Source organism: Palaemon carinicauda, unplaced genomic scaffold (assembly GCF_036898095.1).
Source record: "Palaemon carinicauda isolate YSFRI2023 unplaced genomic scaffold, ASM3689809v2 scaffold246, whole genome shotgun sequence".
Lineage (NCBI taxonomy): Eukaryota > Metazoa > Arthropoda > Malacostraca > Decapoda > Palaemonidae > Palaemon > Palaemon carinicauda.
Genome location: NW_027170096.1, coordinates 152,872 through 178,286, shown reverse-complemented (window position 1 = coordinate 178,286; position 25,415 = coordinate 152,872). Strand labels below are relative to the sequence as shown.

Below are 25,415 nucleotides of genomic sequence, written 5' to 3'. Positions count from 1 at the left end.
AGGACAATAGTCGACACACACCTGTACTTTTTACCTATTTACAATCAAAGATGAACTTTCAACACCTTTACGCACGTTGGAAACTATAGCTGAATAAGCTACGTTATCATTCGATCCCTTTCCTAATGATATGTGGAGATCAGACTTCTTAAGAAGACGATACAGTAACAGCAATGTAACAATAGCAAATACTGGAATGTATAATGATTATTTTTGGATATTTTTAAACTATCCAGTTATCAAAATGACCACAGCATGTAATCTCAAAGGAAAAAATTGTGGAAACAAGATAAAATACATAACAATCATAACTGTTTGTATATTTACACACTTGGGAGTTTTTATTGAATATCCAGGACTTTGTATATTAGAATATTAGGTCCGAAGAACGTTCATAATCTCATACTCAAGAAGCTGTTAGTCTCCTGCCGATAGTATTTGAACAGACGTTGAAGGTAAACGTGGGAACGTGGGTCTATAATACAACTGTTGATAGATTTTTCAAAAGGACTAAAAGACATTCATAATCTCTGGCTCTTTCCAATACTTAAGAAGCTATTAGTCTCGTGCCAATAGTATTTGAACAGATGTTGAAGGTAAACGTGGGTCTATAATACAACTGTCGATAGATTTTTCAAAAGCTCTTTACGCTCTATTGAACTCGTGTCTATAATACCACTGTTGACATATTTTCTTAAAGCACTTTACAGTGTATTCAAGCCCCACATCTTCGGCACTTTCCGTGAAAAACTTCCAAGATTAATACTGACCATGTTTACGTTTCAGAGCATAAACAATGTATTTAAAAAGTTACATATATATCAGCAGAGAAAGTTTAATAAATGGATTATTTTAAATACTGTACTGTAATCTTTTTAAACATTGAAAAAATTTTATTACTCAATTTCATAATGACTGTATTATGAAAAGCAATACATACTGTAGTATATTTAGTAAATACTTAAGGTTAGACCTCGATATTGCCAAGTATCTTGAAAGGTTAATGTTTTCTAACTTCTACCTATGTAAATATTTAGAAATTTTAATCTTCCTCGTTAGTTTCCTCGCCGTAGGTCCCGAAGAGTGTTGATCTTCCCAGATTTTGCATAGACATTCTCCTTTTTCATAAGATAACATCCTCACTACAACCTACTTGGACAGGGTCCTCATCAGGTGCAGGCTGCCGCTACGATAGCCAGTTCCAAAGTGATTCCTGAAAAAGAGAACTCTTGGCATTTATTCATCAAAAGGGAGGAGATTCAACAGCCCAATAAGTCAAGCTAGACTCTTAAACAGACTCTTATATCATCATCATCATCTCCTACGCCCGTTGACGCAAAGGAAGCTAGACTCTTACATCTTCATCATCATCTCCTACGCCTGTTGACGCAAAGGAAGCTAGACTCTTACATCTTCATCATCATCTCCTACGCCCGTTGACGCAAAGGAAGCTAGACTCTTACATCTTCATCATCATCTCCTACGCCTGTTGACGCAAAGGGTCTCAGTTAGATTTTGCCAGTCATCTCTATCTTGAGCTTCTAAATCAATACTTCTCCAATCGTCCTCTCCTACTTCACGTTTCATAGTCCTCAGCCATGTAGGCCTGGGTCTTCCATCTCTTCTAGTGCCTTGTGGTGCCCCAGTTAAACGTTTGGTGAACTAATCTCTCTTGGGGAGTGCGAAGAGCACGACTAAACCATCTCCATCTGCCCCTCACCATGATCTCATCCACATATGAGACTCGAGTAATCTCTCTTATAGTTTCATTTTTAATCCTGTCCTGCCATTTAACTCCCAATATTCTTCTGAGGACTTTGTTCTCAAATCTACAAAATCTCTTGGATATTGTTTCATTGTCATACCACGACTCATGTCTATACAGTAACACAGATTTCACTAAACTGATATAGTAATATAGCCTGATTTTGATGTGTAATTTCAGTCAATATGATTTCCACATTTCATTTAGTCTAGCCAGTGTCTAATGTGCTTTTTTCAATCTTTCATTAAACTCCAATTCTAAAGACCCTGTATTAGAGATCATAGCTCCTAAATATTTAAAAGAAACTACCTAATTAATGCTTTCTCCCTTCAATGATATTTCATCTTCCATTGCATATTCCATTCTCATCATCTCTGTCCTTCTTCTGTTTATCTTAAGACCAACCTCCTGAGATATTTCATGCATTCTGGTAAGCAAGGATTGCAAATCCTGTGGCGTTCTGCTAATAAGGACAGCGTCATCAGCATACTCTAGGTCAGCTAATTTCCTATTAGCAATCTAGTCCAATCCTTCTCCACCATCTCCAACTGTTTTATGCATTACAAAATCCATGAGGAAGATAAACAACATAGGTGACAACACATTCCCTTGGAGCACTCCACTGTTCACTGGAAATTCATTTGATGGGACTCCACTAACATTAACTTTGCACTTGCTATGCTCATGAACAGACGTGATCAAATTTACATATTTAAGAGGAACTCCACAAATGCCATCAACAGTGGATTCCTTTATTCGACACATCGCTGTAAGTGTCTTGAAATGAAAATTTGGTCAGCACAACTTCTACATCTTACATACATACAGAAATCTCAAACCAACTTTAGCAGCACTGATTAACAACTCGCGGTAAGCACAAAGGATCGGGGGACACAAAAGGGTCGCACAAGGTAAGAGAGAGCGCGGCGAGATGTTGATCACGTCGCGACCAGAAACTTACTGGCGCTTCGACCTGAGCTAGCACGCTGCCCGACCCCGGGTCGCCTCAGGGCACGTACCACACTGCCAGAGGTTGACCCCGTAGAAAACGGGAAGAGGGTAAACTATACAAAAAGCTGGTCGGTTAGGTAGAGTTAACCAGTAACTCCTAAGAAGGTAGTTCTAGGTAAGTAACCGTGTTGGAACAATTATATTTTAATCATTGTTGAAGCCCGTGACAGACTCGATGTGTATGACCAAATAGTCATTACATGCACATACAATTATCCCTGTCATTTAAGTCTTTCTATACGAGAAGTCACCGGTGATTAGTGATCTTGCTCTTCGTGTGTCTGCAGCGCTGTGCATTACTCGCTGAAATTCTTAAAACTTTCAGATTTTTCTTATTATTATTATTATCATTATTATTATTATTATTATGACCGTGGAGGTAGCAGCAGTAGGGGATTCAGCATTATGAAGCTTCATCTGTGGTGGATAATGTGGGAGGGTGGGCTGTGACACCCTAGCAGTACCAGCTGAACTCGGTTGAGTCCCTTGTTAGGCTGGGAGGAACGTAGAGAGTAGAGGTCCCCTTTTTGTTTTTGTTTCTTTGTTGATGTCGGCTACCCCCCAAAATTGGGGGAAGGGCCTTGGTATATGTATGTATGTATGTATTATTATTATTATTATTATTATTATTATTATTATTACTAGCTAAGCGACAACCCTATTTGGAAAAGCAGGATGCTCTAAGCCCACAGGCTCCAACAGGGAAAAATAGCACTGCGAGGAAAGGAAATAAGGAAATAAACAAACTATATGAGAAGTTGTTTGAATTAAAATAAATATTTTAAGAACAGCATGGATTGTCTATTCCATTTTCATAATCAAATTCATTTACTTCATCCTTTGATAAATTTATTTTCCATTTTATAGAGAAAAAGATTTTAGAGAAAGTTTTACCCTGTAGTTCCAAGCAAAACTTTTTATTTTTACCAGTGAAGGAAATGAAGTGAGTTACTGTAGGTAGTAGGTTGGCCAGGGCACCAGCCACCCATTGAGATACTATCACTAGAGAGTTGTGGGGTCTTTTCACTGGCCAGATAGTACTACATTGGATCCTTCTCTCTGGTTACGGTTCATATTCCCTTTGCCTATACGCTCACATACCGAATAGTCTGGCCAATTCTTTACATATTCTCCTCTGTCCTCATACACCTGACAACACTGAGATAACCAAACCATTCTACTTACTGCACTGTAATTGTTCAGTGGTTACTTTCCTCTTGGTAAGGATAGAAGAGACTCTTTAGCTATGGTAAGCAGCTCTTCTAGAACACTCCAAAATCAACCCATTATTCTCTAATCTTGGGTAGTGCCAAAGCCTCTGTACCATGGTCTTCCACTGTCTTGGGTTAGGGTTCTCTTGCTTGAGGGTACACTCGGGCACACTGTTCTATCTTATATCTTATTTCTCTTCCTCTTGTTTTGTTAAAGTTTTTATAGTTTATAAAGTGATATTTATTTTAATATTGTTGTTCTTCTTAAAATATTTTATTTTTCCTTGTTCCCTTTCCTCACTGAGCTATTTTCCCCGTTGGAGCCCCTGGGCTTATAGCATCCTGCTTTTCCAACTAGGGTTGTAGCTTGGCAAGTAATAATAATAATAATAACTTAGGATTTTCTAACATAAAACAGGAAAAGGGAGTTTGAGAGGTGCTGCTTGGTCTCAAAAGACCTCCCTGTGGAAACTATAGAATATGTAAGACACAGATTCAGTGTAAAGGAAATACGGAAATAAACTACATATGAGAAGAAATGAATAAAAAAGGGATTTTGACGAAGGAAAAATCTATGTCTGGGGAGATACCTGTGACGCCTGGTGAAAAGGGTCCTTCCTTACACTTTTCTGATAAAAATTCTTCCAAATATACCAGAGAAAGTTAAAGCATGGAATGCAGAGGTTACTACCCTCGCGCGAGCACCCTAAGGGCGTCGTGTATAAAGAAAGGGCGTGTGAAAACCACTATTCACAGGTCATCTTCCATTTAGATCAATCCTTCCTCAAAAGGGGGGAGCCGCCCTAACGGCACCAACCGAACTCACCTGATCCACTCAGCGACGCCTGCCTTGAGCGCCCTCTACACATCCTTCTATTGGACTTGTAATACGACGGTTGCTTTATTTTGTGTCTCGCTTTTCGCTGAGTTTTTGTGGATTTCTTCATCATGGCTGAAGCTCTCCTTACTCCTGCACCAATGTTAAGTACCATAGATTGTTTTGACAGTTTTTCTAGTACCGGGCAAGTAGTGTTAAGTAATAGGAAGTGTTTTTTAATACGTTCGGCCTTGTGCCTTCCGTGGTCCACGCGACCATTTTATTGTGTACGCTCAGTGCGTTTTCTATTTGCTTTTCGTTGCCCTTTTGGTACTTCGACCCAGAAAACATAGAATATCTAAAGATCAGTAAGAACATTAAAATAGATCTACCATATATAAACTATGAAGAGAGACTTATTTCAGCCTGTCCAACATAAAACATTTGCTGCAATTTCGAACTAGATAAGTTCTACCGAATAAACTACCTCACTAGGAAGATCAATCCATAATCAGGTCACAGATGGAATAAAACTTCTAGAATACTGCGTAGTGCTGAGCCTTATGATGGAGCCAGCAACACTGTTACAACCATAACTCTTGCGGGGAAAAGTTAAACCTTTTTATCATTTCTCTTCAAGTGTTTCCAGTCTATGTTTAGAAGATAAAGGGGAAGAGTGTATATGTCTACTAGGACTGGGCACTGTAGACCAAGGGGAAGACTGTATCTGTCTACTAGGACTGGGCACTGTAGACCAAGGGGAAGACTGTATCTGTCTACTAGGACTGGGCACTGTAGACGAAGGGAAAGACGGTATCTGTCTACTAGGACTGGGAAGATGCGATGTAAAGGATGGCCAGAATTATTAAAAAATCTTATTCAAAATGAATGCTATGGTGGACAGCATCACTGTATCGGAGAGGGATAAGTTTTCCAAAAGATCTAGATGATAAGAGTCATTTTGGTATTGACAGCAGATCTTCACTAGCATTGTATGTGGTTTTACCCAGCTGTGCCATACTCTGGGTCTCCTCCAGGTCAACCAGGAGATTCCAGATTTGAAACGAAGTACGACATTTAATGAGAATGGATGGAAATAGAATTGCAAGGAAGAGATGGGACTAGACGCCTGGTGGGAGGAGATCAAGAGGTAGACCACGTAAATGCTGGAGGGATGGAATTGAAGAGATTTTGACAAAGAACAACATGCCAACAATTGAACAGCTGAGAAGAGAGGGAATTTTTGAAAACAGAATTGAGTGGAGAAGACAACTGATTCCACTGACAGGCTAAAAGCCTACCTGGGAGTGGAAGTGAAGTGACCTCTGTAGAAACCCTTCTCTGTTGAACGCTAGAGAGGATCCAGAGATTATATTTAATGATGCCAGGCAGATCTATAAACCCTCCGCCAAGATGTGACATTCTGCAAGTCCTCTAGTCTCATGATCTATTGCTTGCGGTTGTAACTCCTTGAATCCTGGTGGTTAGCATCAGCAACACAGCCACTTGCCAAGCAGTAATTCTCATCCTCATAATCATCATACATACATACATTTACCAAGGTACTTTCCCCAATTTTGGGGGGTAGCCGACATCAAACAAATGAAACAATAAAGGGGACGTCTCCTCTCTATGTTCCTCCCAGCCTGACAAGGGACTCAACTGAGTTCGGCTGGTACTGCTAGGGTGGCACAGCCAACCCTCATAATCATAAATATTGTAAAAGCAGCTCTTTTCTAAATGGGGTTAAAATTGGAGAGTTTCTCCATTATGTTCTACCATGTAGTTTATCTTCCTGATTGATTGATTGATTAGAGTTTTCTGGCATTCTGACATCTAAGGTCATTGATGCCGATATTTGTTATAAATAAAAAATAAAAGGAAATTCAATTTATAACAATAAAAGTTAAGATGTCCTCATGAAAGTTAAATAACTTTCAGAAGACCTATCTTTAAAATCAATTTGAAAATACCGCTAGCATGGTACGACACATCCTACCCAAGAATCTTGGCAAGGATGAACCTGCCATCCTTACCTCGAGCCTCAAACAGATATCTATTTCCCATGGAGCTAAAAGTGGGGGATACTGTCAACAAGTGGCTCACTGTCAAGGTTACCAAACAATCATCGCAATCTGGCTGATGTTCCCCAGTTATTAGAAACTGGTTTGTCAACCGAGTGTGACCAACGCAGAGACTACAAAGAGTAGTCTCCCACTTTCGGGGCATCATGTTATACCTCCAACACCCTATCATTCTATTTTATCAAGTTCAAAAGGATTGAAGTTGATGGCAATACTCTCTCTTGGAACTTCAAGATGGGAGGAAAACATAGGTTTCTTAACTCTGCTCTTCAAGTATGCATAACATCCAAAATTATACATATTCAAGCTGTAAGACTAGATTCCAAAGGCCTAGCAATACCATACAACTTTTTCATAATTTACATAAGTTAATCTGCTTGCAAAATTAACTCTTCATGTTACAGGTGATAAGAATAAAGACAGACAATGTTATCATAATACTTCACCCAAGTATCCAGGGAACATAAGATTGAAAATTGTATGTCACCTAAGCAGAAGTCGATGATGTGGAGATCATACAGTGATTTGCATTGCGATGATGCAATGTGTTTGCAAGGAATCTCAGAGGAGAGAATCCAATCCTCAGTTGCGAAGCTTTATTCTTGCCAAATCCTAGCAACATAGACGTCTAAACTTTCCATTGACAAATCCTAGCAACATAGACGTCTAAACTTTCCATTGCCAAATCCTAGCAACATAAGACGTCTAAACTTTCCATTGCCAAATCCTAGCAACATAGACGTCTAAACTTTCCATTGCCAAATCCTAGCAACATAGACGTCTAAACTTTCCATTGCCAAATCCTAGCAACATAGACGTCTAAACTTTCCATTGCCAAATCCTAGCATCATAGACGTCTAAACTTTCCATTGCCAAATCCTAGCAATATAGACGTCTAAACTTTCCATTGCCAAATCCTAGCAACATAGACGACTAAACTTTCCATTGCCAAATCCTAGCAACATGGACGTCTAAACTTTCCATTGCCAAATCCTAGCAACATGGACGTCTAAACTTTCCATTGCCAAATCCTGACAACATAGACGTCTAAACTTTCCATTGCCAAATCCTAGCAACATAGACGTCTAAACTTTCCATTGCCAAATCCTAGCAACATAAGACGTCTAAACTTTCCATTGCCAAATCCTAGCAACATAGACGTCTAAACTTTCCATTGCCAAATCCTAGCAACATAGACGTCTAAACTTTCCACTGCCAAATCCTAGCAACATAAGACGTCTAAACTTTCCATTGCCAAATCCTAGCAACATAGACGTCTAAACTCTCCATTGCCAATTCCTAGCATCATAGACGTCTAAACTTTCCATTGCCAAATCCTAGCAACATAGACGTCTAAACTCTCCATTGCCAAATCCTAGCAACATGGATGTCTAAACTTTCTATTGCCAAATCCTAGCAACATAGACGTCTAAAGTTTCCTTTGCCAAATCCTAGCAACATAGACGTCTAAACTTTCCATTGCCAAATCCTAGCAACATAAGACGTCTAAACTTTCCACTGCCAAATCCTAGCAACATAAGACGTCTAAACTTTCCATTGCCAAATCCTAGCAACATAGACGTCTAAACTTTCCATTGCCAAATCCTAGCAACATAGACGTCTAAACTTTCCATTGCCAAATCCTAGTAACATAAACGTCTAAACTTTCCAATCGTTTTGCAATATCTGACTGGTGTTGGTTATGCCTGCGATACATAAGATCCGTTTTTTTACTTCAGCAAACATTCTTAAGCAGTAGAAGCTCCCAGGTTCCTAAAACTTCCAGAGGAACCAGATGATGATGAAACTTGGGAGGTTATCCAGGCAGTCTCGAAGGCATAGTGTAAAACTATTAAAACTACAGTGAACCCTCGTTTATCGCGGTAGATAGGTTCCAGACCTGGCCGCGATAGGTGAAAATCCGCGAAGTAGTGACACCATATTTACCTATTTATTCAACATGTATATTCAGACTTTTAAAACCTTCCCTTGTACGTAGTACTGTTAACAAACTACCCTTTAATGTACAGAACACTTAATGCATGTACTACAGTACCCTAAACTGAAACAGGCACAAATATTAAAGGCGATTTTATATCATGCGTTTCCTAAACACGCCAAAAAGCACGATAAAAAATGGCAACCAATGTTTTGTTTACGTTTATCTCTGATCATAATGAAGAAACAAACGCATTTACACATCTGTGTATAGGTTAGTTTTTGCATCGATTATATTGATTATTCAGTACAGTATGTTGATTTCGTTATTACCAATATGTATATGTATATGGGTTATGAAAAAAATCCGCGAAGTGGTGAATCCGCGATGGTCGAACCGCGAAGTAGCGAGGGTTCACTGTACCACACACACAAGTTATCTCACCAATGTACACCTGCTTGATCACATCAGTGTTGACAATTCGAGATAAATGTTTTATAATGTGAAGGTTGTTTGTCAGATGTACAGGAGAAAACTGATGGTCCACCTTCCTCAGTTTGTTCCTGCAATGGCATCAGGGTTGAAAGCAATCTTCTTTAGTTTAGCTGTTTAACTCAGTAGAGGGAATAGACATTTTCGCATATTATTCCAGTGGTCGTATTTATAATGGGGATAATTTTATGTCTCGATGTAAAACACATCAGCTTCGTATTGTAAAGCGTTTGCTACTTGCTTGAGCCTTATGCAAAACTAATTACACGCCAGTTTGAGACCAATGCCCCAAGCAATTGAGTTTGCATTATAATAACCCTGTAAAGTAGATCCTGAGTCTGAGCATATGTATCTGTTATTCATTTGAAATCAAGCAAGTATATACGAACAAGATAGCTTATCTAGGTATGGTAGTTTTGATAGTTCTACACTCTGCCTTCAAGACAGCTGGATAAACTCCAAGTTTCATCATCATCTTGCAAGTGTTTGACAATTTACAAATAAAGAGGTCTTAGACGCTTCCCAACAACACATTCAAAATGCAGTTCTGAACGCTCACACTTAAGAGTGTGGACTCTTAAATCCCTTTGGATCGAAAGGTCCACTTGAGAGGACCTCTTTTTAACTTGGCCATCAAATATTTGTCATCCAAATAAGGGAGGGGATGGCAAGTGGATAAAGGCTTTAAACTAAGAATTGTGAGCGAGTGCTCGAGAATGAGGTACTGCATACAACTAAAGAGGGGCCTCTTCGATTCCTCTCCCAAAAGTAGTTTGTCCTCAATGCCGATTGTTTTAGCTCACAGTACGATCAGGTACCAAATTAAACTTTAAGCGAAACAATACAAATGCACGTGTTAACGACTGTACGAAAGAAGGATAAAATCATAGATATCACGACTCTAATGACAAATTTCCGTAGAATGTTCAAATCACGAAGTGAATTATTCAAATCCAATTTGTTGGGACTTTACGTTTGTTATGAATATGTATACGACGAGTTACGAGGTGATTTACCTTTGAAACCTATGGTAGCATCTTGAACATTCTTTACTTTCTTTATTTTTCAAAACTAATATATTTCAGACAAATATAAGTTAGGGAAATATGTGGGGAAATTCTTTCATTTTTAGAGTTGAAATCTTGATGTCGTTCACACTCCAAGGGTTGACAAACTTTTTATCAATCAATAAATGACTAAGAAATATAAGATACTAGTATTAAATGTGACTGATAAAAGATATACTGTTATCTAATATACAAAAATTAAACAGACAGGAATTAAAGTAAAGGGAATCTATAAAGATATGAGGTACATCATATTAAATATTTTTTTGTAATTTTGTTTGTAACAAACCACAAAGCATAAGTTTATATGAAAGAATGATTTGTTAGGTATAAACATATTAAGAATTTTTAGAGGTGGCCGATGTGGTAACGTCCCTGACTGGTGATTGCCAGACTAGGGTTCGAGTCCCGCTCAAACTCGTTAGTTTCTTAGGTAGCTGCAACCTCATCATCCTCGTGAGCTAAGGATGGGGGGTTTGGAGGAGCCGCCTATAAGTCTATCTGCCGAGTCATCAGCAGCCATTGCTTGGCCCTTCTAGGCCCTAACTTGGGTGCTGATCATATGTATATATGGTCAGTCTCTAGGGCATTGTACTGCTCAATAGAGCAACGTCACTCCCTTGCCTCTGCCATTCATGAGTGGCCTTTAAACCTTTAAAAATGTCGCTGTCCCTTGCCTCTGCCATTCATGAGTGGCCTTTAAATCTTTAAAAACGTCACTGTCCCTTGCCTTGGCCCTTCATGAGTGGTCTTTAAATCTTTAAAAACGTCACTGTCCCTTGCCTCTGCCATTCATGAGTGGCCTTTAAACCTTTAAAAACCTCTTTATAACCTATCTCAGGTAATTATATGATTGTAAGTGCATACTATTCAATAAATTAAAAACCCTTACCAATGGTTAAGATTGTGGAACAGCTGATATAACTTGTGCCTCTCATTCCAGCCAGGCGCCTTGGGGATGACCTTGTGGTACTCGTCCCAGAACCTTCTGCTGAAGCCTCCGAACATACCGGCGATGGCGAGGTCGAATTCGTGGTGTCCGTAGAAAGACGCCGGATCGAATATCACTGGAATGTCAAGTTTGAATAATTAATAACTTGATATGGACTGTTTGTGTTGTACGTTTAATGTAACCATGGAAGATATTTTTTAACTGAAACCATAGCTGAAAATACATTATTATTATTTCTATTATTACTAGCATAGGAGGATAGATGTGAGTGAGGCAAGAGAGCGTGCTAGAAATAGGAATGAATGGCGAGCGATTGTGACGCAGTTCCGGTAGGCCCTGCTGCTGCCTCCGATGCCTTAGATGACCGCGGAGGTAGCAGCAGTAGGGGATTCAGCATTATGAAGCTTCCTCTGTGGTGGATAATGTGGGAGGGTGGGCTGTGACACCCTAGCAGTACCAGCTGAACTCGGTTGAGTCCCTTGTTAGGCTGGGAGGAACGCAGAGAGTAGAGGTCCCCTTTTTGTTTTTGTTTCTTTGTTGATGTCGGCTACCCCCCAAAATTGGGGGAAGTGCCATGGTATACGTATGTATGTACTAGCATTCTGCATCATAAAACTCAATGCTTCCCAATATTCTAGAAGTTTTATTCCAGCTATGACCATAATGTGGAATAATCTTCGTAATGAGATAGTTAAATTGGTAGGACTTCAGAATTTCAACTTGCAGCAAATGTTTTTATGTTGAAGAGGCTGACATAAGTCTCTTTTTAAAGTTTATATATGAAAGATTTATTTTAATGTAACTGTTCTTAAAGAGTTTAATTTTAATTGTTCAATGCTTATTTATTTCCTTTCCTTGCTGGGCTATTTTTCTCTGTTGGAGCCCTTGGGCTAGTAGCAATCTGCTTTTCCAACTACGGTTGCAGCTTAGCTAATAATAATAATAATAATAATAATAATAATAATAATTATTATTATTATTGAGGAGAGCACTAGATGAAACGAGAGTAGGTAAAGCATCTGGTATGGATGGTGTGAAAGCTGAGATGTTGAAGGAAGGGGGTGTGACTGTACTTGAATGGTTGGTGAGATTGTTTAATATGTGTTTTGTGTTGTCAATGGTACCAGTAGATTGGGTTTGTGCATGTATTGTGCCACTATATAAGGGTAAGGGAGATGTGCATGAGTGTTGTAATTCAAGAGGTATTAGTTTGTTGAGTGTAGTTGGAAAAGTGTATGGTAGAGTATTGATTAATAGGATTAAGGATAAAACAGAGAATGCAATCTTAGAAGTACAGGGTGGTTTTAGAAGAGGTAGGGGTTGTATGAATCAGATTTTTACAGTTAGGCAGATACGCGAGAAATATTTAGCAAAAGGTAAGGTGTGTGTTGCGTTTATGGATCTGGAGAAAGCGTATGATAGAGTTGATAGGGAAGCAATGTGGAATGTGATGAGGTTATATGGAGTTGGTGGAAGGTTGTTGCAAGCAGTGAAAAGTTTCTACAAAGGTAGTAAAGCATGTGTTAGAATAGGAAATGAAGTGAGTGATTGGTTTCCGGTGAGAGTGGGGCTGAGACAGGGATGTGTGATGTCCCCGTGGTTGTTTAACTTGTATGTTGATGGAGTGGTGAGAGAGGTGAATGCTCGAGTGCTTGGACGAGGATTAAAACTGGTAGGCGAGAATGACCATGAATGGGAGGTAAATCAGTTGTTGTTTGCGGATGATACTGTAATGGTTGCAGACGCGGAAGAGAAGCTTGGCCAATTAGTGACAGAATTTGGAAGGGTGTGTGAGAGAAGGAAATTGAGAGTTAATGTGGGTAAGAGCAAGGTTATGAGATGTACGAGAAGGGAAGGTGGTGCAAGGTTGAATGTCATGTTGAATGGAGAGTTACTTGAGGAAGTGGATCAGTTTAAGTACTTGGGGTCTGTTGTTGCAGCAAATGGTGGAGTGGAAGCAGATGTACGTCAGTGCGTGAATGAAGGATGCAAAGTGTTGGGGGCAGTTAAGGGAGTAGTAAAAAATAGAGGGTTGGACATGAATGTAAAGAGAGTTCTGTATGAGAAAGTGATTGTACCAACTGTGATGTATGGATCGGAGTTGTGGGGAATGAAAGTGACGGAGAGACAGAAATTGAATGTGTTTGAGATGAAGTGTCTAAGGAGTATGGCTGATGTATCTCGAGTAGATAGGGTTAGGAACGAAGTAGTGAGGGTGAGAACGGGTGTAGGAATTGAGTTAGCAGCTAGAGTGGATATGAATGTGCTGAGGTGGTTTGGCCATGTTGAGAGAATGGAAAATGGCTGTCTGCTAAAGAAGGTGATGAATGCAAGAGTTGATGGGAGAAGTACAAGAGGAAGGCCAAGGTTTGGGTGGATGGATGGAGTGAAGGAAGCTCTGGGTGATAGGAGGATAGATGTGAGAGAGGCAAGAGAGCATGCTAGAAATAGGAATGAATGGCGAGCGATTGTGACGCAGTTCCAGTAGGCTCTGCTGCTTCCTCTGGTGCCTTGGATGACCGCGGAGGTAGCAGCAGTAGGGGATTCAGCATTATGAAGCTTCATTTGTGGTGGATAATGTGGGAGGTTGGGCTGTGGCACCCTAGCAGTACCAGCCACACTCGGTTGAGTCCCTTGTCAGGCTGGGAAGAACATAGAGAGGAGACGTCCCCTTTTTTGTTTCATTTGTTTGATGTCGGCTACCCCCCAAAATTGGGGGAGGTGCCTTGGTATATGTATGTATGTAATAATAATAATAATAATAATAATAATAATAATAAAAATAATAATACAACCCTAGTTGGAAAAACAAGATGCTAAAACCCCAAGGGTTTCAACATTGAAAAATATCCCAGTGAGGAAAGGAAATAAACTACATGAATAAAGAATATAAAATATCTTGAGATCAGTAACAATGTGCCAATGGATCTGTTATATATAAACTATGAAGAGAAACTTATGTCAGCCTGTTCAACATAAAAACATTTACTGCAAGTTTGAACTTCTGAAGTTAGAGCAATTCAATCTGGTCACAGTCAGTATAAAACTTTGAGAATACTGTGTGGTGTTGAGCCATATGATGGAGAAGGCCTGACTATTAGAATTTAACATTCTCTAGTTTTGATTATTGGAGGGAGAGCCTATCCATGTTTAGTGATATCATGAATTTGCTGAAAATTTATTAAACCAAACGGAAGTCGGTAAGGCGAAGGACATTTTAGGTAGCCTTAGATCATCTTATATAATCGAAGAAAATATTAATAGACCAATTATGCATTACCGAAGGGTTATAAAATATGTAAGAATACACTAGTTAACTAATTTACCAAAACACAAGCTGTGCCTGTTAGATTATATTAAGTTTCGTCACGTTCACGACTTATGCAAAATTTTATACAATATTCATAACTAGAACTACAAAACCTTTGGTCTCTTACTGTAGTTTCCATACACTGTATAACAAACATACTTTCATGCTTAGTGTGTACTGTATTTGTTGAACTGTATTTGTTATAAAGTACTGTATACTTACAGTTGTATGAATTTCTGCCCTTTAAAATATGCCTGTGAAATTCTCTAACATTTTACAATATATTTCAATACATACATATACCAAGGAACTTCCCCCAACTTTGGGGGGTAGCCAACATCAAACAAATGAAACAGAAAAGGGGACCTCTCCTCTCTACGTTCCTCCCAGCCTGACAAGGGACTCAACCGAGTTCGGCTGGTACTGCTAGGGGTGCCACAGCCCACCTTCCCCCGTTATCCACCACAGATGAAGCTTCATAACACTGAATCCCCTACTGCTGCTACCTCCGCGGTCATCTAAGGCACCGGAGGAAGCAGCAGGGCCTACCGGAACTGCGTCACAATTGCTCGCCATTCATTCCTATTTCTAGCACGCTCTCTTGCCTCTCTCACATCCATCCTCCTATCACCCAGAGCTTCCTTCACTCCATCCATCCACCCAAACCTTGGCCTTCCTCTTGTACTTCTCCCATCAACTCTTGCATTATTTTAATACAATATATTATTTTCATTGTGATGTTAACATTTTCATATAATGATTATAAAAAAAAAAAAAATTTCAATATATTTTATCCTGCAATCTGTTAGACCTTCCGTATTTAAAAACAGAATCTTGAAATACTTTGATCATGTTCCACTTAAAATCGGAATAAGCATCAAAAGACGTTTGACATTAGATATATTACCTGGACAGTCGGCAATTTCCGAAGCATTGCCGCTCCACAGATCGCCGTGGAGAAGCGACGGTTTCACCTCAATGCCCTTGAAGTACTCGGGAAGTTTCAGCTGGAGCTTGGACCATAATTCCCGAGCTTCTCTGTCGCCGTACTGGAAGGGAAAGGAAATATTTCAGGTGTTATGTAAAATACAGTTAGTTCTAAAATACAGTAGACATTTTGCAGATAGTTTTAGCTTGTTAAATACTTTGTATATTCAGCACACTCCTGGAATACTCCTAGCTATAAAGTTTAACCCTTTAACCCCCAAAGGACGTACTGGACGTTTCACAAAACTCATCCCTTTACCCCCATGGACGTATTGGTACGTCCTTGCAAAAAACTGCTTTATACATTTTTTTGTATATTTTTGATAACTTTACGAGAAACTTCAGGCATTTTCCAAAAGAATGAGACCAACCTGACCACTCTATGACAAAAATTAAGGCTGTTAGAGCAATTTTAAAAAAATATATTGCAAAATGTGCTTAAATAAAAAACGCCTGGGGGTCAATGGTTGGAAAGTTCCAAATAGCCTGGGGGTAAAAGGTTTAAAACACTTCCGGAAGACTTAAATTACTGCAAGATCTTTGCTCAGATAGCATCTGTAAGGTTTAAAACACTTTCAGAAGACTGAAATTACTGCAAGATATTTGCTTAGACATCATTTATAATGTTTAAAAAAACTTCCAGAGGCAATGTATTTCTCATTAATAAGAAAGGTAATGTTTCATCTTTTACAACCCAGCTCTCTTAATCAAGTGTTCAAATACTATATCAATTTTTAAATTTCTGATTTGCTGTAGATTAAGAATTAAAGAATCATTTTAAAAATTTATTTCAGATTCACTTTGGATTAGGAATTTGAGTCCCTTGTTTTAAAACTTTATTTACATTAATTTTTTGTTTTTTTTCTGACATTTTAATGAGCGTCGTGATGTTATCGCGACGCGACGCGACCAGAGAACTTACTGGGGATCGAGACCTGAGCAAGCATGCTCTCTGACCCGGGGTCGCCTCAGGGCGCGTATCGCACCACCTGAGGTTACTCCTCATAGAAAACGGGAGTAGGGTAAACTACAAAAAACTCTGGTCGGTTGGGAGGAGATCCCAGATACTCCTAAGAAAGTAGTTCGAGGTAAGTACTCCGTGTTGGAACAAACTTTATTTACATTAGTTTTGTGTTTTTTTTTTCTGACATTTTAATTTTTATTAAACTCTAAACATGTATATCATAAATTGACTAGTTCTCTTAACCCCTGTAGGGGGGGGACAATGTCCTTTAGGGAACTACTTGTAAGTGGATGAATGAATTTTTATCCTGCCAATATTAGGCCATGGAACTGACTACTCTTTTGAATTTGGACACGATCGGTAACGACTCTGTCTGTTTGAAGGAATTTTCTTGGTGAGTGATGACCAGTGTGTAACAGCTGCAGCTCCTGCATTCCCTTGAGAGGGGAACAAGAAAGATGTAAAGATTTATGCTGAACTCGTCACATTAGAAAAGATGCATACTAAGTCTCGTGAGGGAGCCTGAATGTTACACCACTACCGAGCAGCCACCTCGGGACCCAAGGAGTCTAATGGCTTGTGGGTAACATCCATACAATATTATTATTATTATTATTATTATTACTATCCAAGCTACAACCCTAATTGGAAAAGCAAGATGCTATAAGCCCAGGGGCTCCAATAGGGAAAAATAGCCCAGTGAGGAAAGGAAATAAAGAAATAAATAAATGAAGAGAACAAATTGACAATAAATCATTCTAAAAAAAGTAACGTCATAACAGATATGTCATATATAAACTACTAACAACGTCAAAAACAAATATGTCATATATAAACTATAAAAAGACTCATGTCCGCCTGGTCAACAAAAAAGCATTTGCTCCCACTTTGAACTTTTGAAGTTCTACTGATTCAACCACCCGATTAGGAAGATCATTCCACAGAGAGGCAAAGGGGATTTGAAACCTTCAGATCAAATCCTCAGTTCCAAGTGCACCGACTACTAAACCAGACGTAGTCTTACTACGCCAGGAGTTTCTGGACACTTCCTTCTTGTTCCTGCTTGGGATAATGAAAAGGTTACAACACTTGCTCGTGAAGGGTCGAGTTCTCTTCGAGCGGTACTACAGTGCCTCGACGTAACGCCAAACATCTTTGTGTCACTTTACACCGCTGGACAGGACTGAGAATGTTCTAAAGTGGTGTTCGACACCTACTGGTAATGAGTCTAAACCCCCTCCAACAAAACTTTGACATGAAGAGATTGAAATTCTACCGATGCAGAGAAAAGCGACAGTCTTATCTTCCTCAGGTTAGCAGTAGGCACATGAGCCAGTGCCATGAGGAAAAAGTTTCAAGCAATAGTAAGGAGCCTCTTCTTCTCCAATTCCCTTCTCGTAGAAGAGAAACTGTCTTAAAGGAAAGACCTTATGATACCCACCTGTTGTACCAGTAAGGATGAAGTGCATGCACCTCTTGCAATGAGGACAGGGTCCCAAGTCCCAGGGTAATCAAGACAGCTCAAAGCTCCCTTCCAGTATAGACCATTCCCACGAGGAGCATCTTCCGAAAAAGCAGTCAGGACAGTCCGTTATCTGCTTCAAAGTTCTGCGGTCATTGAGACATTCGCTATGAACCCCATTGTAGATAGTTTCTCTCTCAATATCAGGATCCAGAGAATATTAAAAAAGATATTTCATATATAAACTATAAAAAGACATGTCAGCCTCTTCAACATAAAAACATTTGATGCAAGTTTGAACTTCTGAGATAAGAGTAAAAAGTTATATAATGACAAATGCTTTCTCTTAAGGCTAAGATACACAAGTATTTTTCTAGAGAGATAATGAAATGGATCAGTGTGTGTCATTCACATTTCAGTATCTGCAAGTGAGTCTGTCACATAATCCCTGTAAATGTTATTAAGGTCTGATTGTATATCTGGCCGATGATGTAACGTCCCTGACGGGTTATCGCCAGACTGGGGTTTGAGTCTCGCTCAAACACATCAATTCCTTTGGTCGCTACAACCTCACCATCCTTGTAACCTAAGGTTAGGGGGTTTGGGGCCTATAGGTCTATCTGCTGAGTCATCAGCCCCATTGCCTAGCCCCCCTTGGTCCTAGCTTGGGTGGATAGGGGGGCTTGGGTACTGATCATATGGCATTGTCCTGCTCGATAGGGCAATGTCACTGTCCCTTGCCCCTGCCATTCATGAGTGGCCTTTAAACCTTTAAATAACAAAAGGCTTTGAAAAAGATGCAATGAGAAAGTCCTACACATAACATTTACCAATTACAACTTTTGTTGAATTCATCAATCAGGATTAACAATTGGCATAAGGTTTTATCTATACTCATCTCCCAGTCATTTTAGCTAAATGTTTCTTCATGCGAGAGAATTGACCATTCTGTTAAACCCAAAAAAGCAACCGAAGTCTAGATTGGAAAATAAAATAAAAATCATAATAGATCTTTAGCTTCTGTTCATAAACATATTGCAGAATCAACTAGAACGTTGTGTGTTGTAATTTAGCTTTGCAACTTTGCAATCATTATGAGTATATGAATTAGTGCAAAAAATAGTCTTGATATTTCCAGTACAATATGATACCTACAAAGCACTGTGCCAGAGAGTAATATACTTACATCTTTCTCCACCAGAGTTAATTGCTGTTGAAGCTTCCTTGCAAAGAAATCCTGGAAGAATAAAAATTAATAATCTTCATGTACTGTACTAAGCTTATTGTTGTGATGGGACTCCAATACAATTGAAAATAAAATACAGGTGGTTTAACAGATACAATAAAGGTAAAATATTATATTTTTTAGTAAGAAAAATGTATTATTTCAATATTTATCCAAGACACATATTGGTTACATCTATAAGCAAGCAGTTCTCAACCTCAAAATTAAGATAAGCTTATTGTTGTGATGGGACTCCAACACAATTGAAAATAAAATCCAAGTGGTTTAACAGATACAATAAAGGTAAAATATTATATTTTTTAGTAATAAAAATGTATTATTTCAATATTTATCAAATACATGGCTTAACAGATACAATAAAGGTAAAATATTATATTTTTTAGTAAGAAAAATGTATTATTTCAATATTTATCCAAGACACAATTTGGTTATATCTAAAAGCGAGCAGTTATTAACATTAAAATTAAGAATGAAAAACCACGACCAACAATATGTCCCATTCCGAACTTTTTTGGATCTCCCTGGCTGTGAACGATGTCAGGTGTTTGTGTAACGGCAAATTATCGTACTTAACCCTTTTACCCCCAGGCTATTTGGAAATTTCCAACCCATAACCCCCAAGGGGTTATTTTTTTCCCAGCACATTTTGCAGTATATTTATTTTAAATTGCTCTACCAGCCTTAATTTTTGTCATAGAGAGGTCAGGTTGGTCTCATTCTCCTGTAAAATGCCCGAATTTTCTCAAAATATTATAAAAAAATATGAAAAAAATAAATTTTTATAGCATTTTTTTGCAAGGACGTACCGGTACGTCCATGGGGGTAAAGGGATGGCTTTTGTGAAACGTACCAGTACGTCCTTTGGGGGTAAAAGGGTTAAAACATTGAAATCTCCAGAATCTTGAACAGATGCTTAAAGTATGGACAAGAATTCCTACGAGTGGAAAGGTAGGTATGGTTATGTTTCAAAATTACTTTTTAAATATTAAACTTAGCCGGTGAATATATAATAGCTGCAACTCTGCGGCTCGACAGACAACATACTCAAAAAATTCGCGAGCGATCGCTATGCAGGTTGCGGGTGTGCCCACCAGCGCCAACTGTCGGCCAGATACCACTCTTGAATGTAAACAAAACCTTCAATTCTTCTCTGTCGACGTTGACGACAAGACGTACTTATACTCGCTGTAGAACCTGGAGTTTTCCCATCATATTTGGTGAAGTACTTTATTTTGGTTTGAGCTTTCGCAGTACAGGTGTTTTTCCTCAACATAAACTCTTGAACTCTTTATTGAATCGGATTATTTGTTGATGACTTGGATTGTTTTTGGAATTTTCTTTGACTAATTCAAAATGGCTGACCCTTCTCAAGTACCTAGGTTTCGAAAGTGTAATGCTAGGGACTGTAATAGGCGTCTTCCAAAGGCTTCTCTCGACCCTCATACTGTTTGTTCCAATTGTCGGGGTAAAACCTGTCAATTGGGAGATCGGTGTGAGGAATGCGTGGGCCTTTCGGAATTCGATTTTATCGAATATGATAAATATACTGTACACGCAGACTAGAGAGAGATAGGGTAAGGAGAAGTTCTTCTAGGTCCGTAGATTTTTCCTCTCCACATGCCCCTGAACCTAATCCTTCCCCTGTAGTGGTTGTTCCTAACCCCCCTTCTAGCACTCAGGAACCGTCGATGCAAGACATGTTACGCGCTATCCATGCCTTGGGGGAGAGGGTTGAAGCGTTAGCAAGTGACCGTAATCAACTCATGGCTGACGTGAAGGAACTTAAGTGCCACAGTGCCACGGCGGAAAGTGGGAAAGTGATTAGTGCGCAAAGTGTTGTGAACAGTGTTGCGACCGAGGGTTCGTCTGTTCGTGCCTGTCGTTCACCTAGTCCGGGACCTCTTGCAAGCTCCCAAGCCCAGGGGAGAAGCAATGTCGTACGACTTATGGGTTCGAGAGGCCTTGATCAGCGAACAGACGTTCCCTCTTTGGTATCAGGCGTATCTCGTCAAGATCGCCCCTACCATAAGACGAGAGAGCCCATTTTTACCTCGTCTTTCGAAGGCGTTTCACGCAAGAAACCATGGAGTAAGGTTTCTAGGCCTTTGAAACGCAAGTCGGTCCCTTCAGGACAGGTCCAACGTCCCGGATGTAGTCATTGGGACAGTTCGGACCCGTTGCTGTCATCGGATGACTGCTCGCCGCCTAAGCAAGGCAAAGTTGTGCCGTCTCAGACGCTAACCCCGGCTGTTACTGCACCCGTTACCGTAGACCCTAAATGGGTTATACTGCAGGACATGCAGTCTAAGCTTGCGTCCGTTATGGAAGGTTACAACGCAGAGAAGGTTTCCGTTGAACCTAGCCGTTTATCTCATGGAGATCCTGGCCGTCAACCACCCAAGCGTTCTGTTGTGCGTCCTGTTGACGTTGGTGTTGCCAGTTCACGTCAACCAGTTGGGGTTGTTCCACACCCGATGCGGTCTCGTGTGGACTTTCAACCTAATGTGGACGTTAAGCAACTCACTGATGCGCCTGGTGACGTTCAGGACGTTCGCCAACCATCAGAGTTGACTTGTTTTGACGCGGTGCGTCAACCTCCGCAACCTAGAGTTGTTTTGACTGCACAACCCAGGCGGTCTAAGCAGTCTCGGGTGGACGCTGTGCGTCCTCACGCACCTGTTGTTGTTGTTGACAGTTCCCAGACTGTTCAGCAGTTTCAGGACGCTGCGTCCTGCTCCGTCACTTATGCACCAGTGCGGGCGGACGCTGCGTGTCAAGCATTGCCTACCCCTTTGCTTGTTTCTCATCAGTTATCAGATGAGGAACTTTCGGATGAGGACGTTGCTGACCATCAGCCTGAGGATCATCCTTCAGATATTGATGAGCCTAGAGCAGTTCCGCCATCTATGGACTTTAAGAAAGTCATGCTCATCTTTAAAGAGTTGTTCCCTGAACACTTTGTCTCTGTGGCTCCTCGTTCGCCGCCTTCTGAGTTTGTTTTAGGCGTTCCTGCTGCCATGCCAGCCTTTACAAAACTCGTTCTCTCTCGCTCATCCAAGAGAGCTTTACGGCTGTTAGGCGATTGGTTAGAAACCAAGAGGAGGGAAGACTTCCTTTGCCTTCCCCCAACTAAACTCTCGTCTAGATCGAGCGTCTGGTATGCCACGGGAGAAGTTCTCGGCTTGGGAGTTCCTGCCTCTGCCCAGGGCGACTTCTCAAGTCTTGTAGACTCTCCCCGCCGCCTAGCCATGAGACGCTTGAAGATTAGTTGGTCATCCTCAGACCTGGACCATCTACTTAAGGGCATCTTTAGGGCTTTTGAAGTTTTTAACTTCCTTGACTGGTGTTTGGGAGCCCTGAGTAGGAAAATCTCATCAGCCGATAGAGATGTTTCCTTACTCATCATGTCCTGCATGGATAAGGCCATCCGCGATGGATCCAACGAGCTCTCCGCCTCGTTTACGTCAGAAGTCCTAAAGAAACGAGAGTCTCTGTGCTCTTTTCTGTCAGCAGGAGTGACGCCCTGTCAACGATTTGAGCTACTCTTTGCCCCTTTATCTAAGTTCTTGTTTCCTGAACTTTTAGTTAAAGAAATATCGTTGTCCCTTGTGCAGAAGGACACCCATGACTTGGTTGCGTCCTCGGCTCGCAAAGGGACCCCTTCGTCTGCCTTGTCTGCTAGACCTAGGATAGACACTCCAGCGTCCAGGTTTATTCCGCCCTTTCGTGGCAGAGCCCCCAGCAGGGGAAGTACTCGTGCCGAAGGGAAGAGAGGAAAGAGGAAAGGAGCCAAGTCCTCGCGAGGCAGAGTCTGACTGCCCGCAGCTTCAGACAGCAGTAGGTGCCAGACTCAAGAACTTCTGGCAAGCCTGGGAGAAGAGAGGCGCAGATCAACAGTCTGTGAGGTTGCTCAGAGAGGGGTACAAAATCCCATTTGTACGCAAACCTCCTCTAGCGACGTCCCCCATCGATCTCTCTCCCAGGTACCGAGAGGAAGCAAAGAGACAAGCCCTGAAACTAGAAGTGTCTCTTTTGCTAGAGAAGGGAGCGGTGGTCAAAGTCTCGGACCTTCAATCACCGGGGTTTTACAACCGTCTCTTCCTAGTACCGAAGAAGACAGGAGGTTGGAGACCGGTGCTAGACGTCAGTGCTCTGAATGTCTTTGTCACAAAGACAAAGTTCACCATGGAGACCACGAAGTCAGTTTTAGCAGCGGTCAGAAAGGGGGACTGGATGGTCTCTCTCGACCTAAGAGACGCTTACTTCCACATCCCCATTCACTCAGATTCCCAACCTTTTCTGAGATTTGTGTTCGACAATGTGGTGTACCAGTTTCGGGCCCTGTGCTTTGGCCTAAGTCCTGCTCCTCTCGTGTTTACGAGGCTTATGAGGAATGTGGCAAAATTCCTTCATTTATCGGGTATCTGAGCCTCCCTTTATTTGGACGACTGGCTTCTCAGAGCCTCGTCCAGTCATCGCTGTCTGAAGGATCTCAATTGGACTTTAGATCTGACCAAGGAATTGGGACTTCTGGTCAACTTGGAAAAGTCCCAGCTGATCCCATCCCAAACTATTCTGTATTTAGGGATGGAGATTCACAGTCCAGTTTTTCGGGCTTTTCCGTCGGCCCCCAGAATAGATCAAGCCCTGCTCGTAATCCAAAAGATGTTGAAGAGAGAACGTTGCTCAGTCAGGAATTGGATGAGTCTGATAGGAACTCTATCATCCCTGGAGCAGTTTGTCTCGCTAGGAAGGCTAAACCTCCGACCTCTACAATTCCATCTAGCTTTTCACTGGAAAAAGGACAAGACGCTAGAGGCGGTCTCGATCCCGATTTCCGAAACAGTAAAGACTTGCCTGAATTGGTGGAAAGACAATATCAGTCTACGAGAGGGACTTCCCCTAGCAGTTCAGAAACCAAACCACGTTCTCTTCTCAGACGCATCAGATTTGGGTTGGGGTGCGACACTGGACGGTCGGGAATGCTCAGGTCTGTGGACCTCAAGTCAGAGGAGCATGCATAACAACGGCAAGGAGCTTTTGGCAGTTCACCTGGCCTTGATAAACTTCGAGAGTCTCCTTCTAGACAAAGTGGTGGAGGTCAACTCGGACAACACCACAGCCTTGGCGTACATTTCCAAACAAGGAGGTACCCACTCTCTGACACTGTACGAGATCGCAAGGGACCTGCTCATCTGGTCAAGAGATCGAGGCATCTCCCTAGTGACGAGGTTTATCCAGGGCCACTTGAAAGTTCTAGCAGACTGTCTCAGTCGGAAAGGTCAGGTAATTCCAACCGAATGTACCCTCCACAAGGATGTGTGCAAGAGGCTTTGGGCGACTTGGGGTCAACCCACCATAGACCTCTTTGCAACCTCGATGACCAAGAGGCTTCCAATCTATTGCTCTCCAGTCCCAGACCCAGCAGCAATACATATAGATGCCTTTCTCCTAGACTGGTCTCACCTAGACCTATACGCATTCCCACCATTCAAGATTGTCAACAAGGTACTGCAGAAGTTCGCCTCTCACGAAGGGACAAGGTTGACGTTAGTTGCTCCCCTCTGGCCCGCGAGAGAATGGTTCACCGAGGTACTTCGATGGCTGGTAGACTTTCCAAGAAGTCTTCCTCTAAGAGTAGACCTATTACGTCAGCCACACGTAAAGAAGGTACACCAAAGCCTCCACGCTCTTCGTCTGACTGCCTTCAGACTATCGAAAGACTCTCGAGAGCTAGAGGCTTTTCGAAGGAGGCAGCCAGTGCGATTGCAAGAGCGAGGAGAGCTTCTACCATTAGAGTTTACCAATCGAAGTGGGAAATCCTCCGAGACTGGTGCAAGTCAGTATCTGTATCCTCGTCCAGTACCTCTGTAGCCCAAATCGCGGACTTTCTCTTATATCTGAGAAGAGTTCGCTCCCTTTCAGCTCCCACGATCAAGGGCTACAGGAGCATGTTGGCTTCGGTCTTCCGGCATAGAGGCTTAGATCTTTCCAACAATAAAGATCTAAAAGATCTCCTTAAGTCTTTTGAGACCTCTAAAGAACGTCATTTGGCTACACCTGAATGGAATTTAGACGTGGTCCTAAGATTCCTCATGTCAGACAGGT

The 25,415-nt window shown here is 41.0% G+C and overlaps 1 protein-coding gene across 3 annotated transcripts in view; it reads right to left on the bottom strand.

The window, feature by feature from the left end:
• Positions 1 to 998: 998 nt before the first annotated feature.
• Positions 999 to 25,415, bottom strand: part of LOC137636183 (ketosamine-3-kinase-like) — a 99,037-nt gene continuing 74,620 nt past the window's right edge. For 2 of the 3 annotated variants that reach the window (XM_068368586.1, XM_068368588.1), the window contains exons 5-8: positions 19,248 to 19,298; positions 15,556 to 15,697; positions 11,279 to 11,453; positions 999 to 1,213 (exon numbers count right to left, since the gene is read on the bottom strand). In XM_068368586.1, coding sequence (XP_068224687.1) covers positions 1,150 to 1,213; positions 11,279 to 11,453; positions 15,556 to 15,697; positions 19,248 to 19,298 — 432 coding nt within the window. In that variant the 3' untranslated portion in view covers positions 999 to 1,149. The remainder of the gene's footprint in view (positions 1,214 to 11,278; positions 11,454 to 15,555; positions 15,698 to 19,247; positions 19,299 to 25,415) is intronic. The other variant, XM_068368587.1, reaches the window with a different exon arrangement.